The sequence below is a fragment of the Dromiciops gliroides genome, chromosome 3 (assembly GCF_019393635.1).
Source record: "Dromiciops gliroides isolate mDroGli1 chromosome 3, mDroGli1.pri, whole genome shotgun sequence".
NCBI classification, from domain to species: Eukaryota; Metazoa; Chordata; class Mammalia; order Microbiotheria; family Microbiotheriidae; genus Dromiciops; species Dromiciops gliroides.
In genome coordinates, this window is record NC_057863.1 from 495,206,901 (window position 1) to 495,226,413 (window position 19,513).

Below are 19,513 nucleotides of genomic sequence, written 5' to 3' on the forward strand. Positions count from 1 at the left end.
AGATCAGGTAGGAAGAGGCGTTGGTTTATGAAAGAATTGGCAGTGAGATGGCTGTAACCTGGCTGGCTTGCTGGGATGCTGCAAGGGAGAAAAATCATACACACACACAAAAAACCCCCAACAAACTTCATCAAGAGGCTATAACATTTTCCTGAAATGAGATCCTGCTTCCCAAGTTTATATCCATTCATTTGATGATACAGAAGAAGGGTCTTTTAGAGGTAATAAGTGATATGGGAATTTCCCAAGCATGTGTACACTATGATATTTCCTTAAACCAAGTCTGCATGTTTCCTAAACAGTTCAAGATCCAACCATAACACTAAGGTCATGCTGGAACTAGCCTTGTTACATAAGACCACACACACTCATGAAACAATATTGCATAAAATCACATTGAAAACACAAAGGAAACAGAGTACTTTTGAAAATTCATAAAGGACATTTCCCAAAATGACAGAAGGACAGGCCCCATGTATAAATCTGTGTGTGTGTCTGTGTATGTGGGGGATAGGGATGGAAGGGTTGGCAAGATTATTTGTAATAAGAAAGGGTATATCTTAGTATATGTTGGAGACACTTTGTTTTCTATGATCAAATGCAAACTCCTCTGTTTGGTATTTAGAGCTTTCCACAACTTGGCCCCCACTTACTTTTTTTTTTTGTGGGGCAATTGGGGTTAAGTGACTTGCCTAGGGTCACACAGCTAGTAAGTGTTAAGTGTCTGAGGCCAGATTTGAACTCAGGTCCTCCTGACTCCAGGGCCGGTGCTCTATCCACTGAGCCATCTAGCTGCCCCCACTTACTTCTTTATTATATATCATTTTCCTTTCTGTGTTCTCAGGTCAGCCTAGTTAGCCTTCTTGCTTCCTTTCACACATGACATTCCATCTCTTATTTTAGTGACTTTGCACAAACTGTCTATAAAACCTAGTATGTCAGCTAGCCCCACCCTTGCCTCTTAAAGTCCTCAGGTTCTTCCAAAGCTTAACTAAGATGCCATTTCCCATTTCCTATTTGAGCTCTTTCCTGGTATTCCCATCCACTAATGCCTGCCCAGCATTTATTATCTATATACATACATATACATGTTGTGTTACCTATGGAATGTAGGCTCCTTCAGGGTAGGAATTGTTCTTTTTTTGCCTTTACATATCCCCAACACCAAGCTGTTACTGGAATAATATGTGCTTGTTTATTGGTTAAGGGAAAGCTATACTCATCTACATTTTTTTTTTGCAGGGCAATGAGGGTTAAGTGATTTGCCCAGGGTTACACAGCTAGTAAGTGTCAAGTGTCTGAGACGGGGTTTGAACTCAGGTCCTCCTGAATCCAGGGCTGGTGCTTTATCTACTTCATCACCTAGCTGCCCCTATATCTATTTATTTTGATGATCACATCCCCATGATTGGGAAGAAAGGAAGTTACCAAGCAAGTTGCTGGTTCCATTTCAAAGTCTTGCTTTTTCTGACTTAGAGGATTTGGAAGCACTAAAAGGGACCACCTTTTCAGGGCATATTACAACATTAAATTCCAGTAAAATGCAGAGCATAGAGATGGGTACTGTGCTTCTGGGGCTCAGGGAGGCAAAGACTAAACTGACACTTTCCTGAGGTAAGACAACAGCCTGCTTTAGGGATCATTCAATTTCAGTTTTCAGACCAGGATGAAAGGGAAGTTTAGTTCTTGAGATCTACATCTTCATCTCACTGATTGATTAGAGGAATTGGGGGTGCCTAGGAAAATAGGCACTATCCAACAGGGCCTGGAGAGAATCATTACTAAACATTTCTTGTTACTTTGCCTTGATGGACTCTTTCTCTTTATCCTTCATCATTAAATACTCTTGTTTAAACCTGAGATAGCTCAAGTTTGGGATACAGTAAGGGAGAAGAGACAATGGGCCTCCATAGTGGCAACGTTTATCCTTGGGGACCTCCAAAGAGAAGATCAAGAACTAGGGAATGAGGGATCCCACCACACTCAGCCAAAGGGCAGGTCTGAGAACTTCGTGGATTACTCTAATTCCTAGTCAATACCTTGGGATAGAATCTTTTACATATGGGTCTTCTGGAAAAAAAGAAAAGCAGACTTAAGTATGGATTTCAATACTCTCATTTTTCTCTTCCCACCAGATTATCATGTTCTCCCTATTTAGGAAGAAGCCAGTCATTGAGGAGACATCAGAAAGTTCATCAAAGTAGTCCTGCATACATCCTGGTCAAAATGTCAGGAGGATGAAGACAGGCTGATAGGTGCAAATAGCAATGTAAATATGTGGGCATAATTCCAAGAGAAGGAGAAAAGAACCAGTTCCTTCTTTCAGATCTTGGTCCCCCACTGGTTATTTCAATATCCACCTGACAAAAAAAAAAGTTTTTAAAAGGGCTTGAGAAAAGTGTTTCACAATGTGGCTGTCCTCTTGCAGGGGTTCATGAGAATGTCATCACGGCTGTCCCTATTCTGATAAACCAACTTTGGGATTAAAGATGGGTCTCTCACTATTCCTACTACCCTTGTAAGCCCATTAAATGGGTTTACTATATACTTGGAGACTGATTAAAATGTGGCCTGTATTCTGAGATGTGTGGATGCAATAGAGTTGTCTGCTTGAGCTTGGAGGCAACTTGGAGATAACCTAGTCAAATATCTATCTGAACAAGAGTCAGAAACAACGCCCTTGACAAGTAAATGATCATCTGGCCTCTGTTTAAAGACTTCCGGTCTCTACCCAAACAAACTACTTCCCTAGGCAACCCATTGCATTTATGGACAGCATGAATTGCTAGTCTGTATTTTATAATGCTGGGCCAAAATCTGCCTCTCCAAGTTTCGACCATTGCTCCTCGTTCTGCTCTATGAAGTCAAGCAAACCAAGCTAATCCCTCTTCCAAATGTCAGCCCTTAATATATTTAAAGGCAGCTATCATGACCCCCTATATATTCTCTTTGCCAGACTAAATACCCCAGTTCCCCTAACTAATCTTGTAGTATGGTCTCTAATCCTCTTTCCATTCTTTTCAACCTCTTCTGGTTGCACTCTAACCTGTCAATGACCTTTCTAAAATGCGGTAGACAGAACCGTACTATTATGTAATAATTACAAAGTATTATTACTGCAGATGGGGCCTGACCAAATCAGAGTACAAATGAACTCTAACCTTCCTTGTTCTGGATACCATTTTTCACTTAATGCCATCTAAGATTACGTTAGCTCTTTTGACTGTCATTTGACACTACTGACTCATAATGAACTTAAAATACACTAAAATCACCATGCCCTTTTCACCAGAACTCTTGTAAAATTGTGTTTCCATCGTTCTGCACTTGTAGTTATTTTTACATTTATCCCTATGAAATGTCATCTTGTTTGATTTGGCCCATTAGTCTAAATGGAGGAAATGTTTTTGCATCTTTATTTTATTGGTCAATGTGTTGGCTATCCCACTTAGCTTCATGTCATCTGCAAATTTGGCAAGCATGTCATCTATACTTGTCCAAATATTTCATATTTTTTCAATAGAAGGACCAAGAAAAAGACATAGGGTGCTTAACTAGAGACCTCCCTCTGAAATATCCTTTCCTTTCTTCCCTTTTCCATTCCTTTCCTCTCCTCTTGCCAGTTTATCAGAAATCCTTTCCTCACATTTAGTTCTTTGCTCTCCCCTGAGAGCTTAGCAAACAATGAGATAGATATTAGGACTCTCATAAAGGATGTATGGACTTGGACATATAGGGTCCAAGTCTATGGACAATTTTTACACCCTCCCAGGCTTGAAGGAAGGATGAAGCAGTTATCTGAGCCCCTGAAAGTTCTGCCTAGTGACCAGGCATTATGAAAATGTACTCAGTAACTTTTGTGCAGGTTGTTCCATCATTGACAGGAGTGTGGGAAACCCAACCTCCATCTTCAGACTATTGTACATGGGGATGAAGAAAGGAGGTAACACTCACCTGATGCAGACACCAACATAGCTGGCCAGGGGTGTAATGAGGGCATAGCACAGTGACTTGCACATATTAAGCGCTTGATAAATATTTGTTGAATGAGTGAATAAATGAATGAATGGATTTTAGCCATTAATCAGGATAATGGACTGTATAGACCATTCTTTATTCTTTTAGGCAACTTCCTTGCCACAAATTTAGTGCCTGGGAAGATCCCATTGACTACTATCTTCTCATGTGAAAACTGACATTATCTGCAATCCCCAATGTCTTTGATTCTTGTTTCACAAATGAAAGTCACTTTCCTTGATGATACTCCTTCTAGAGCAAACATTGGGAAAAGTGACTTTGCCATTTAGCAGGTGAATCTAGCTTGAACAAGCCAGTGTTGTTTTGTTTTGATGAATCATCCACTCTGTCTCTCATACATAATCAGTTCTTCCCTGCTCCATCCCACCACATCCTTCTTACCACCCTGATCACAGGGTCTGTATGAGGAGAAAACTGTGTTTTGATAATTGGGTTTCCCTAACACTCTTTTATCCATCTTTAGGCCCTTTAGATGGTCCATTTTGTTTGTGTATATGTTTGGATTTCTTTCTGTGTGTCTTTTCTTAATTCCCATCTATCTTATATTACTGCTTTAGACTCTATGGTGAAGATTTTTACCCTCTACCTCTACCTCCCTTTCATTCTCTTCACAATAAACTGTCCCCACCCTGGCCTGCCTGGGGTACTGTCTCACCAAACAGTGTGATGCTGGCATTGGTGTGGCCTAGGTTGTTGGAGGCCACACAAGTATAGTTCCCGTAGTCATGTTCAGAGACATTGAAGAAGATGAGTTTTGAGAGGAATGGTCTGTTTTCAACTTTTACTCGCTTCTGTCCTCCAATCAGCCTAGGATAAGCAAAGGAGAGAAAGGAACAGAGAGAAAGGAAGAGAAAGGGAGATAGTCAAAATTTCACCATTAAAACACGACACTTTCTGAAAAGTATGGTCCTGTCACCTTTTTTCTCTAATGACTTTATAACCATCATTCTTCCTATGTACCTATAGTATGATTAATATGCGTACATGTATTTTTAATTTTTAATAAATAATTTACAATATTTAATAAATAAATACTTAAAAAATTTTATACTCCTAAGACATTAACTGTTAGGTGTTGATCTCTCAGTTGATTATACATAGACAGGAAATATACAATATATATCCATGGGTGTGCATACGTAGTGTGATGAAATAATGAGATTTAGCAGATACTCAAAGACCCACCTGGAGATTAATATAGACTGATTGAATCAAGTGAGAGTGATTAACTGCTGATTAGACTACTTCAAGTTAACTGGATTGTAATCACACCTTGAGAACACCTTCAGAACCAATGGATTTGGATGATGCGAACCAATCAGCTTGAAGCAGTGTGTAAGGACCGCCTCTGTTCCAGACCTATAAAAAGCTTCCACAATCAGTTTGCTGGAGAGAGTTCCTGATTAAAGCAGGCTCGTGGAAGAGGACTTCAGGAAGAACTCAACCAGGCTGGAACTCTAGGCTAGGTAGGACTTCTTTTCTTAACTTTCTGAACTCCTTGTAAATATCTGTATGCTTTAATAAATGTTTAATGCCCAAAGACTGGTGCTGAAGCTTCTAATTTAAGGTGACCACAATATAGATGTTAAACATCACAATAGGAATATTTACACATATAAGTTATATATACATATACACACATATGCCTTCTTTGAAAATAAGGACTACTACTTTTGACAATTAGCCAACTAGCCAACAATAATACATACCATCAAGAATAATGTTACTCTCATAATAGGTGCTAAAAGCATGGACTTATGATGATTAGAATAATAATAATAATAATAAAGATATTAAGGAAAAAATATCCATAGGGGTTTGAATTAACTTTTGTTTCCCTATATGTGAGCAATATGATTCTTCCCCAAAGCTCAAAGCATTTTACCAATGATTTCATTTCTCACTCTCTCAGAGCTGGAAGGAAAGGAAGGGGCAGAGATTGTCATCCATCTTTCATATCAGACAAACCTGAAGGACAGTGTGGTATATTTTCTAGGGATACAAGGCAATTTTTGGTGGGGGAACCATAGGTTATCCATTTGGATGACAATACCAGATTAAGGTAGACTCGAAACATCCTCCTGTTCATAACTTGTTGAGCTTAAATATAACTCTAGGCTTGGAAAAGAAGTGGGGACATGTTAGGACCTTTGTGAGACCACCTGTGTGGAATGAGTACTAAAGAGGCATGTTTAAGGTCTTCTCAGAAGATTAATTAATTCAGCTGAAAATTATGGAAAATGAAAGAGACTCATTCTTTTGAGAGTACTGCATTCTTATAGGTCATAATGAAAGGCTGTTAGATGTTCCATTTAGAGGCATTTTAGATTGAGGTAGAATGCTAGATGAGTTAGAAAGAACTGAGTTGGAATCCTGTCTCAAATACTTATCATCTTATGACCCTAAGAAAATCACTTAACCTTGCTGAACTTCAATTTCCAAAATTGAAAAATTGGAATAATAATAGCATCTGCCTCACAGAGGTGTGATGAGGATCAAATGAGAAAATACATGTAACGTGCATTATAAAACCTAAAGGGCTATAGCAATATTGTTGTTCAGTTATTTTTCAGTATTATCTGACTTTGTGACCCCATTTGGGGTTTTCCTGGCAAAGACACTGAAATGGTTTGCCATTTCCTTCTCCAGCTTATCTTGCAGATGAGTAAACTGAGGCAAATGGGATTAAGTGACTTGCCCAGGGTCACAGAGTTAAGAAGTCTGAGGACAGATTTAAATTCAGGAATATGAGTTTTCTTGTTTCCAAGCCTAAAACTCTATCTATAGTACCACTTAGTTGCCCCAATACAAATATGAGTTATTATTAGTAATTAAAAATTTCCTTATATATGAAATTTATATGAAAAAAAATTATTTATATATATATATATTAATATGTATGTATATGAAAATTTATTGGAAAAGTTTTAAGGCAATGTTTTGCCTGCTTTGAAGCAATTTTCTTCCTATTCTTAGTATATGTGATCACACTATGACTAGAATCATATATGGTTGGAAAAGAGCTACAAGGAACTCAACAATAAAATCAGGTAGTTGATCCAGAGCAGTCTTGATTCACTACCCTGGATGTGGGTTTGAATGAATTAGGTAAGCCCAGATGTGATATTTGTCAAGGAAACTAGCTAAAATAAGAGATTATCAAGTTCAATTCAACAAACACTTATTAAGTTCCTGTTATTTGTTAATGTATTTAGAGTTTAACAGTTTCTTAGAGGTCAGCTAGCCCAACACCTTCATTGCCCAGATAACGATAGTGAGGCCCACAGGAATGAAATGATTTATACAGCTCATAGCGGTATACCTAGGGCTCGAAGTCAGGTCTTCTGATTTCATATATTGAACTCTTTCCACTGAACCCCATTATCTCTCATGCAAGATACTATCTGGGGAATTAGGTAGGGATCCACAGGCAAAAATGGGGAAAAAAATTCCTGTATCAAGAAACACACATTTTAAATTAAATGCATCTGAAGATATATAACACATGAATAAATAAGTAGGGATAAAGTATTTGGATGAGGAAGAGAGCTAAATCAATTGTGGGTGGAGGAAGAAGCTTCTTGGAGAACATGGCACAAGAGGCAACAAGAAGTCTGAAAAACAGAGATTAGAAGTGAGGGAATTCCAGTCATTGGAGACGGCTTGTGTAAATACCCAGAGGTAGAAAGTGGAATGTTAAATTCTGAGACCAGCTAATAGTCCAGTTTGTCTGGAGCATGGAATACTTGAAAAGGAATAATGTGAAATAAGGCTGGTATGCTGGCCAGAGATTAAAGGCCCCTCAAAATCTGGCTCTAACCTAAGGTGTTTGCTTTTTTTAACCGTATAGTGAATCACTGGGTGGTCTTGGGTAAAGAATTGACGTGATCACACCTGTGTCTTAGGAAGTTTATTTTGACAACTGGGTAGAGAACAGATAGGAGTATGGAGAACTTAGAGGCAAGGAGAAGCACTAGAGATCAATAAAACAGATGAGAGTGGGGAGCAGCTAGGTGGTGCAGTTGATAAAGCACTGGTCCTGGATTCAGGAGGACCTGAGTTCAAATCCGGCCTCAGCCTCAGACACTTGACACTTACTAGCTGTGTGACCCTGGGCAAGTCACTTTATCCCCATTGCCCTGCAAAAAACAAAAAACAAACAAAAACCCCCCAAAAAAACAGATGAGAGTGATAAAGGTTTAAATGAGGGAGGTAGCCTTGTGATTGGAGATGAGGGGGAGATCATAAGATTTAAGCAACTTTTTTGGTTATGCAAGGAAGAGGAGCAGTTTGAGGAGATGGAAGAGACAAGGGTGATTCCAAGGTTATTAAGATAATGATTGTGAGAATGATGCCTGAACAGAAATAGAGAATTTGAGAAGTTTGTAAGAAGGACAGAATTAAAGGAGAATATGATGAGATCTGTTTTAAGTCTGAGATGCTAATGATACATACAATTGGAGATGCTGAACAGGTATCTGCTAAAGAACTGAAGTTCAGGAGAAAGATTAGGGGAGGATATGTAGATTTTGAAGTCATCTACATAGAAATGATGCTTGAACACAAAAGAGATGATGAGATCACTAGGGGAAGATTATAAAATAGGTAAGAAAAGAAGGCCCACAGAGTGGGAATGAGTAATGATGCAAGAAAGGACATTGAGCAAAGACGGGTAACCTGTAGAAAGAGAACAAGGAAATAGCTGTATCCTAGAAACCAAAGAAGGAGAAAGGATATAAACTCTCATGACTCCAAGGGCTTGTGGCAACATGAAGGGAAGAGTCCAATATTTTGAACAGACTTTGAACCCAAGGATCTTGCACATGTCCACTGGGGGTGCAGCAGGGACTTAAATAAACAAACCAAGGAGGAAGGGTCAGGCACAAGAACCCTGACTAGAATATAGGCCATATAAATATTACACACAGAGAGCAAACAATATAATTTGCACATCAATAAACATCAAGTGAACACGTCATTCTCTGTTTTAATAATGTGCACACCCAAAATCCCAGGCATGATATTTGGGTCCCCATCTCCCAGGGGACAACTCAGGAAATAGAGTTGGCCTGTTGAGGAGGCTGCTTTTTTGTCAGATAAGTACCCTCTTCCTGTTTGCCATCCCTCCATCATCCATCAGGTGCTGAGGCATGAGTCACATCAGGCCTAAGCTGTGAATTGAACATGGGTGTGTTATGAGGAGAGACACTAATCAGGAGGCAGGTTCCAGCTTGACAGCTCTGAAATATCTCAAGCTAAGAGGAGTGTGGGGTGGCCTGACAACACTTTGTGGCACTTTGCAGCTCTTGGAATCACAGGCTTTTCTTTTCACAGTGTAGTTCCTCCTGTCTCCTAAGCCATGTTGTTCCCAGTCCCTCCTTCCCCTTCCCTAGGTTAGTTTTTTCTCAATTCACCTCTGATCTTCCCCTTAGCTAATTTGACCCTGCAGCGAGGTGGCCCCTATTAAGTGTGGTACTTGTTTCCTTCCCCTTAGATTGACAATGCCCACAGAGAGATGTGGATGCCTAGAACCGTTGATTGGGTCTATAGATTCAAAGCCCTCACTATGACCCACATGAAAACTGCCCACTAGAAACCTCCCTCAGATTTGCCTTTGCAGATAATGACCTACCTACCCCAAACTGAGAAGGTGCCTCCTCTCTACTTCCCAAAGGAAAAACTCTAGGTGTCCTCGTGCCTGCTTCCCTCTGCCCTGGCTGAGCTGCGGACTCCCTGCCTGACATCATTTGTCAGGCTTAGTGACATGGAAGAGTTTGTCAGTGACAGGAAGCTCAAGAGCAGTGAAGTTCTGATTAAGTCAGATGCCAAGGAGGATGACAACTCCACTCAAATGGGGGAAAATACAATATATGGATGATAATATCTATCATTTGTATAACACTTTAAGGTTTACAAAGCACTTTTAATGTTATCTTATTTGAGAGTTGAGAAATTATTATTTTTCTATTATATTAACAATCAATTATTAAATTAGGATTAATTTCTCCTTTATTTCCTCATTTAGGGGCCAGCCCCTGTAGGTTGGTCAATTAGTCTCTGAAGGACATGGCTGATTGATAAAATGTCCCCAACACTTGGGGAACATGCTCCTCAATCTTGGCTTGGACTCCACCCAAGTAGGAGACCTTACTTCTGCTTAGAGTGAAAACAGAATCTAATCTAGGTGAATTCTTGCTCCAAGGAAATGAGCCCCAGTCCATGAACCTCACCATGGGAGTTTGGGGTGACTTCGCTTATGAAGGAGAAAATCAGCCAGAAGAATCTGAATGGAGATGGATTCCCCTGTCCAGATCTCTGGAAGTGGCAGAATATCATGGTCAAGCCACATTCTCAGCAGGAAGAGATGACTTCTAGGCTACCTTCTCATTAAATATTCACCAATGAGGGCTGGTTTTTACCTGTCAGGGATACCCCCTTTTCCAAAATTATATTAATGCTTTCAGCTCCTCCATGGTTTTGTCTTTGGTTACAATGAGAAACCACTGACCATCAATTTATCGATTATGAGTTAACCTAATTAATAAATTGATAATTAATTACCCAGAAACTGTATCTTGAGTTTTTAAATTGTCACAGAATAATCAATACACTGTGAGGTAGGTGCTGTTGTTATCTCTATTTTACTAATTAGAAAACTGAGGCTGGGAGATGTGATATGTTCAGTGTCTCATAGCTAGTAAAGGTCTGAGAGTAGACTTGAAATTAGATCTTCTTGACTGCAAGTAGGCGCAAGTAGGGAAATGGAGACAGAGACAAATAGACAGAGAGAGACACTGGTAAAGACAGAAAGACAGAGAGAGATAGTGTTTGAGACAGACAGAGCTGTATAGATACAGAGACAGCAGCAGAAATAGAAATATATCGAGAAACACAGAGATATGGAGAAAGGGAGAGGGAAAGCAGAAAGGAGCTAGAGGAGAGGACAGGACAGGACAGGAGAAGAGAGGATAGGAGAGGACAGGAAAGGAGATGTGCCAAGAGAGTAATGCAGGCAAAAGAAGCATAAAATCACTGTATGTCAGCAACCTCTGGAAACCCTCTCATGTGATGCTCCCTTACCTTCAACTCCCTAGTAAATAATAGCAGGTGGTGCTACTTCTTCTACAGAGACAGCAAGAGATTGAGAGAAATGGAAGGAGAAGTATCTTTTTTTTAAAAAATTTACCCATTACTGTCTATTTCTGCCTACCATGAGTTTCATTTAGCTTAATGTATTTTCAAACTTTTCTTCTTTCCTTTCATTTTCTTTGTATTGATTCTTTTTCTTTGAGAAAGAATCAAAATCAGGGAATGTGTTTGGGGTAGATATTAAGGAACTTCCATTCTGCCTTTCACCTCTGGTGCTAATTTGTTCTATGATTTCAGGAAATCTGCTTCAAACCCCCTCTTGCTTCAGCTCTCTTGGACTCAGTTCTACCAGGAGAAACCTGCTGAAATGGGATTCCCAAGAGTAAGCTTTTTATTCACTGGAGGAGAATTGTTCCTTAGGCAAGCTAAGAAGCAGGACTTTTTAGTTCTATTTTTGCTCTTCCCCAGCCTCTATACTTTCTGTGTTTTGGTGTCTTCATCTGTAACCTGGGAGTTGTGCATCTAAAGCTGGAGTCACTCTTGATGAATGAAATAACTGGCTCATCGTTTGGAATCATTATAATGAGATTTATGAATCTAATGGCAAAGTGACCTGATGATAAATAAATTCCAAATCAGGTTTGGTTTAAGAAAGGAAATCATGACATAGCAGCAATGCTCTGAATAAGATAGGAAATACACAACACCCCCTCCCTTTTTAATCTATAGCTAACCTACCATCTTCCTTTCACTTGGTCACACTCTACATTCTCTTTGTATCTTTCTTTCTGCTTCCGAGAACCCTTTCTTTGCCATTTTATTGTTTTATAAACTTAAGGCTCTTGGCATTCTATACTTTTGACTTAAAAGAATGTTTGAGGCACAGGAATTGGGTCTTCTACATGTCTGTATTTTTCCAGCTGCTTTACAATTGTTATTTAGTAATAGCAATGTCTCCTGCTCTTACGGGAACTGGAGGACCCTGAGCTGAAAGGTTTCCTTACAACTCCTCACAGTAAGGAGTTTTAATCTTTGCTAAATCACAACAAATACCCCAATAATACCCACTACAATAGAAAGAACCAAAGGGCTGGATTTCTTCCACATTCCCTGTCATCTTTCTTCCTACTGTGACAGAATAGGACAGCTACTACAAAGCCTGGGCTAAGTCAGGTCACTGACCCTTCTATACAAAGCTACTGATATTCTCTGTGGTTGAACTGCAGACCTATTAAGTAACTGTGACTTCTTAGCCCCACCCAGCATCTTCTTGTCCATCCCTAAACTCTTAATCCAGCCTTGAGAATAAGTTAAAAATAGTTCAAGGCAGCAAACATTTTTCCTAGTGTTTTCACCGGATTTCTAGTATTTCTGCTAACCTTTCTTTATGTTTTGTTTTCTTGTACCGTGATTTTCTTCAGTTCATGGGCCAGGGACAGTTGTGTCCAACCACATTAAAAGGGCTTAATCCAGGAATCCCAAGAAAAACTTTAGCCCCTCGTGGTTTGTTTGTCTTTTTTCTTTAGGGAGCAGACTGGGGGCAGATTTTACCAGAATTCATTTCTACTCATCTGACTGTAATTTGCAGCCTAGAGGGCAGTTCCTCTTGTTCCCTAGTTAGATTGTTTACCTTTTGTCATCCTTGTACCACTGGAATTCTGCTGAAGGGACCGCAGAAGCTTCACACTGCAGTGTTCCCTTCTGTCCCACAGCGACTCCTGTGCTCTTAGCCTCTGAAATGTAGGGTGGGTCTAGGAAGATAGAGAAAAGTACTAAGAGCATTCTGAAGGTCAACTTTTACTGCACTTTGGCTTCAAATTCCACCTCCCATCCTTACCCTGATTAATAGTACTCATTGACAAACTCTGCCTTTTCACATAGTGGAATGTTCCTTATCTTTCAGGAGTTGGCCCCCCTCAACTGTTATCTTACTTGACATCATTCTCCATCCATTCCCCTGGTACAATACCTCTTGCCTTAATCTTCATTGAAGCACCTTAGAATACCAGTCAATTAAAAGCCATTCATTTTGAGAATATTTCTTCAAGAATTTCATGGTGGCACTTCAGCTATGTGGCTACATAGGAAGGGTGTTGCAAACTTTAGGTTGACAAGATCCCTAAGTTATGATGCTAGCCAGCTCAGCCTGGGCCAAGAGGATGGTTAATGCATTCCTCTCCTACTGCAGGCCATGAATGATCCATATAAAAGGTGCCTCCTTCTGCCTGCCATGTTTCCACACCATTCCTACTAAAATCAGGATAGAAAGAAACCCATAAGGTCACTCACAGTTCACGGTGACTTTGACTCTCCTCACCACTGGTGCTGCTACATCATTAGAAGCACTGCACTCATAGTCTCCAGACTGTGCCCGGGTGATGCCCTGAATTTCCAGATACTCATCTTCACTCATGAAGCCAACAGCTGTAAGAAGAAATAGGGAGATATTGTGAGATGGGTGGGGTGGAGGAGGAGAAAGTAGGATCAAATAATTTGGAGCTTGAAAAAAATTTAGAGATCACTTGGTCCAGCCAAAACACTCATTTCACAAACAAGAGTAAAGTAAAGTGATTTTCTAGGATCACATTAGAACAGTGGTTCCTAAATGCAATCTGAGGCCTCCAGAAGCCCCCCCAAGATGCTTTCAGAAATTTTGTGAGATCAAAACTATTTTCATAACAATAGTATGATTTAATTTTCTATTATGGGATATATGAACACATATGACACAAAAGCTCATTGATGTCCTCAATGCTTTTTTTTGGCAGGGCAATGAGGGTTAAGTAATTTGCCCAGAGTCACGCAACTAGTAAGTGTCAAGTGTCTGAGGACATATTTGAACTCAGGTCCTCCTGAATCCAGGGCTGGTGCTTTATCCACTGTGTCACTTAGCTGCCCCTTTCTTAATACTTTTTAAAAATGTAAAGGGGTCCTGAGAACAAAACACTTGAGAAACACTGCAAGTATAGTGTGGTTTTTTTTATATTATGACACTCTATGACAAGATTTAGAAAATAAGATACAAGGGTGGGGCAAAATTTTCATAGTATCTACACAGGACTAAGACATTTTTATAGATTGGTCACCCCCAAATCATGAAATGTCTCTGGTCCCCCTATATGTACTACTCCCTGATATTCCTACAAGACCTACTACATTATTTGAATTGCTATCAGTTCTGAGTATGATACTTAGAGAACTGGTGGTTTGTAATGTGTGACTTGTCATATTAGCCTTTGAAGTGTCATGATCCTACCAAACAGTTAAACTTCTGGATGAAAGAGAGGTACTCAGTTCTAGGGCACTGTTTAATGTACTGGCATCTATATAGTGGGATAAATGCTAGATTGAAATCAGGGGATTTGGATTCAAATCTTCCTTTGCTATTTACTTGTGACCAAATGGAAGTTACCTCACCTCATCATCCCATGTTCTTCATCTATGAAAATGAGAGAGTTGGACTAGATAAGATTCCTTTAATTTCTACATTCCATATTTCATATCCTATAATCTCATAGTAATGGATGTGAGGCTGTTAATATAACTAAAACAGCAGCTACCCAACAATAAAAGTAGACTTAAAAATGCATACAAAGAGTACAATCACTAAGGGTAAAGGAAAGGTTAATGGGATCAAATGAAATCATGAATGATGGGGGGGCGGGGAGAAGGAGGATTTAGATGTTCTAAATTCAATTACCTACATAGAGGATCAATAACCATTCCAATGAGGTAATTTACCTAAGGAACCATTTAATAAAGGTAAACTCTGTCCATGGTGCTGACATGATCAACCCTAAGGTATTTTAGCATCCAGAGGCCTAGAAGATAAACCTTGTCTCAAATCTTTGGTGAGATTTGCAATCTATTTTGTAGGGCAGCTCAGTGGGTGTTAGCCCAGAAGAAGTATCAGAAGAAGTATCCTTTGCTTATCATTTTCTCTACCCTCTTTTTCAATACTGAGGAGTTATTCCCCCCAACTTTAACAGTTTATTCCAGGTCACATTTGCAGGACCTGACCTACCAAGAAAATCTACCTTTACAAGACCTAGTGGTTTCCCTCTCCTTTTCTTTTATTATGTGGTATAATTGTTTTGTTCTTAGCTAGGGGAAATTGGGTATCACTGGACCAGGTTAGGTGTGTCTTCTATATGCCTTGGAGAATAAGACTCTTTTGTGATGTCCTGTTCATCTATGTATATTTTGTGGGGGAGCTGAAGAAAACTGGAGCCTGGTAATAATGGGCTTGTGGATTTGGGATGGAAGCTGGTTCTCAGAAAATTGTTTTCTTAGACATCTGTCTAAATTACTAATACTGTGCTTTCTTCTCTGTTATGGTTCTTCAACGGAAAAGAAGGAAAGGCCTCAGAGCAAACTGTCAAGAAAGCATCTATCAACAAGACTTGGATATATAGAAAAATTTCCATAGTAACCTCTCTGATTCAGGGACAGTTTCTGTCTCACTCCTGTAACCCTAGACACATGCCCAGAAAAAAAATCAGTATCTTCCAAGATCTCTCCTTTCTTCCAGACAAAAACAAACAGGGTTAACCCTCTCTAATAGATTCCCACAAGAGGAAACTGAAGTGGATGACCCCAAACTTAGATATGAGATGAGGGAAAGGACAGTGACCAATGCTTCCCCCCGCCAAAAAATGAAAGTTATGTAATTCTCCCAGAACAGCATAGCTTGTCTTCCAAGAAATATTCACCAATGGGACTATCAGTCTTTAGAATAATGGAATAATCATTCTGATAATTGTCAGCATCAGTTATCTTCTGATGAGATTCTTTATATCAGTCAGTAATTATCCCTGAGGCATAATTAATAAAAGTTGCCATCTTACATGTATGATCCCTCACACCTGCACATTAGCTATTCAACTGCCAATTTCCCACTGAAATAGATTGTGGATCCCCAAATATACAGTATTATTGTCTATATCTAATTTCTAATCTTCCAGAGGGTTACAGACTAATGGGTATACCAGGCAGTCTTTTTTAAAATCAATGTTTGTTGACAGGGCATTCTTAGAACCTACCCTCACCCAAAGGTGTGAAAGAATGGGAAAGGGGAGAAGAATGAGAAGACATAAAATATCACATACTGGAGTCTTAGGAAAACACTTTCATTAAACCACCACTAACAACAGGAACTTTACATCTGGTACCTGGGTCACCTTAACCTTGTTAATCATCACTGTAACATGGCCAGAGATGATCATTCAGCACAGACTTGAGCTCAGAACTACCTCAATAGAAAGAGGGCTTAATGAATATCGATGCAAAAATTATAAATAAAATACTAGCAAGGATAGTGTAGGAATATGTCATAAAGATCATACACTGTGACCACATGAAATTTAATCAGGAATACCAGACTGGTTCAATATATCAATTATAAGCTTAACTGACCATATCAATAATAAAAACAACAAAAGCAATGTGATTATCTCAATAGATACAAAAGAAGATTTTGACAATATGTAACACTAATTCCTACTAAAAACACTAGAGGAACAAATTGAGCTTTCCTTACAATGAAGAGCAGTAACTATCTAAAACCATTACAAAACCTTATCTTTAATGAAGATAAGCTAGAAGTTTACCCAATGAGATCATAGGTGAAGCAAAGATACCCATTACCACTACTATTATACAACATTGTGCTAGCATTGCTAAATATAGCAATAAGACAAGAAAAAGAAATTGAAGGAATTAGAATAGGCAATGAGGAAAGAAAAGTATCACTCTTTGCAGATAATATGATGGTATACTTCAAGAATCCTAGAGAATCAACTGAAAAACTAGAAATAATGAATAAGCTCAACCAAGTTGCAGGATACAAAATAAACTTACACAAATCATCAACATTTCTATGTATTACCAAGAAAGTCTTGCAGGAAGAGTTAAAAAGAGAAATTCCATTATTTAATTTTAATAATAATAAACATTTAAACATTTTTATTTCAAGTTTTGAGTTCCAAATTCTACCTCTCCTTTCCTCCCTCTCCATCAGGCATTAACAATCAGATACAGGTCATACATGTGCAATTATATAAAACATTACCATATTAGTCACTTTGTACAAGAAAACTTAAATAAAAGAAAAAAATGAAAGAAAGTGAAAAATAGCATGCTTCAGCCTGTGTTCAATCAATATTAGTTCTTTCTTTGGAGGTAGATATTATGCTTCAACATTAGAACTTTGGGATTGTCTTGGATCATTGTATTGCTAATAGTTCTTCATCAACAATATTACTGTCACTGTGCACAATGTTCTCCTGATTCTGCTCACTTCACTATACATTAGTCCGTAGAAGTTTTCCAAGTCTTTCTGAAATCATCATGCTTGTCATTTCTTATAGAACAATACTATTCCATCACAATCATATGCCACAGCTTGTTTAGCCATTCCCAATTGATGGACATTCCTTTGATTTTAAATTCTTAGCCACCACAATAAAGAGCTGCTAGAAATATTTTTTGTACAAATAGGTCTTTTTCTCTTTTTGGGGATGTTTCTGGGATATAAACCTAGTAGTGATATTGCTGGATCAAAGAGTATGCACAGTTTTGTAGCCCTTTGGGTATAATTCCAAATTGCTCCCAAGAATGGTTGCATCTATTCAGAAATTCATCAACAGTGGATTAGCATTCCAGTGAAAAATTTCATTTTAAATAATTGCATATAGGGGCAGCTAGGTGGTGCAGTGGATAGAGCACCAGCCCTAGAGTCAGGAGGACCTGAGTTCAAATCTAGCCTCAGACACTTAACACTTACTAGCTGTGTGACCCTAGGCAAGTCACTTAACCCCAATTGCCTCACCAAAAACAATAATAATAATTGCATATAATATAAAATACTTAGGAGTCTACCTGCCAAGACAAATCCAGGGACTACATGAATACAATTACAAAACATTTTCCCACAAATAAAGTCAAACACAAACAATTGGAAAACTATTCACTGCTCGTGGGAAGATCAGGCCAATATAAAAAGTGACAATTCTACTTAATTTACTTATTCAGTGCCATACCAGCCAAACTCCCAAAAAATGTTTTAAAGAGCTAGAAAAAAAAAGTAATAACAAAATTCATCTAAAATAACAAAAAAGTTAAAAAATCAAGAAAATCAATGAAGCAAAATATGAAGGAAGGTGGCCTAGTAGTACCAGATTTCAAACTGTATTACAAAGTGATAATCATAAAAACATAAAAACAATCTAGTACTGGCTGAGAAATTGAGTGGCATATCAGTGGAAAAGATGAGGTACACGATACACGGTAGTAAACAATTATAGTAATCTAATGGCTAATAAACACAAACATCCAAGCTTTTGGGACAAAAGCTCACAATTTGACAAAAATTGCTGGGAAAATTAGAAAGAATTTTGGCAGAAATGAGGTATAGACCAACATCTCATACTCATATACCAAGATAAGGTCAAAATGGCTATATGATTTTGACAAAAATGATGATGCCATAAGCAAATTTGGGGAACGTAGAATATTTGCCTGTCACATCTATGGATAAGGCAAGAATTCATGAATGAACAAAAGATAAACATTATGGGATATAAAATATATATATATATATATATATATTTTTTTTTTTTTTTGCGGGGCAATGGGGGTTAAGTGACTTGCCCAGGGTCACACAGCTAGTAAGTGTCAAGCGTCTGATGCCAGATTTGAACTCAGGTACTCCTGAATCCAGGGCCGGTGCTTTATCCACTGCGCCACCTAGCTGCCCCCTAAAATATATAATTTTGATTGTATTAAATTATGAGAAAATCAAATGTTGATTTAGTATTTTATATTGCATCCCATTCTGTAATTTATTTTATTCTGCAACTTCCTGAGCCATGTTTCTTTGAGTCTGAGTTAAGTTCATAAGTTCATGAGTCCAGAAGCTTTTTTAAGTTTTAAAGTTGTTTCCCTATAAATCACTTTAATTGAAAGAAAAATGTTATCTCTGTAGCACTAGATGCCCTTGTACAATTAGAAGAAATCTGTTGTTCTTGAAGGGTACAGGTGGATGCCAGGGAGTCTGGTCTACAACACTGACTGTACTTCAAGAAAGTCTAGTCTGATATTGGTTTGAAATTAACTAGCTATGCAGATAGTTACCACCAATGAGCTTTCCATAGCTATAAGATAGAAGGAGGGTTTCTTGCTAGCCCTGAATTTTAGACACCCAGCCTGTTTTCCATGCATGATGCTCCCTGTTCTTTGTTCTCTTGTACTTCCCAAAGCCATATGAAGGCTGGTAAGCCTTACTTTGTGGTCATTTTGGCATAAGGAGGAGCTGAGAAGACCCCTTTTATTGAAAATGTCTAATCTTAGTAATAAATTGAATGTGCACAGAAGTTTGTGCCTCAGT

The 19,513-nt window shown here is 38.6% G+C and overlaps 1 protein-coding gene across 4 annotated transcripts in view; it reads right to left on the bottom strand.

The window, feature by feature from the left end:
- The window catches only part of NTM (neurotrimin), a 1,333,904-nt gene that overhangs the window by 16,582 nt on the left and 1,297,809 nt on the right, over window positions 1-19,513 (bottom strand). For all 4 annotated transcript variants that reach the window (XM_043991450.1, XM_043991449.1, XM_043991451.1 and 1 more), the window contains 3 exons: window positions 13,417-13,551; window positions 12,758-12,878; window positions 4,694-4,845 (listed from right to left, as the gene is read on the bottom strand). In XM_043991450.1, the coding sequence (XP_043847385.1) occupies window positions 4,694-4,845; window positions 12,758-12,878; window positions 13,417-13,551 (408 nt within the window). The remainder of the gene's footprint in view (window positions 1-4,693; window positions 4,846-12,757; window positions 12,879-13,416; window positions 13,552-19,513) is intronic.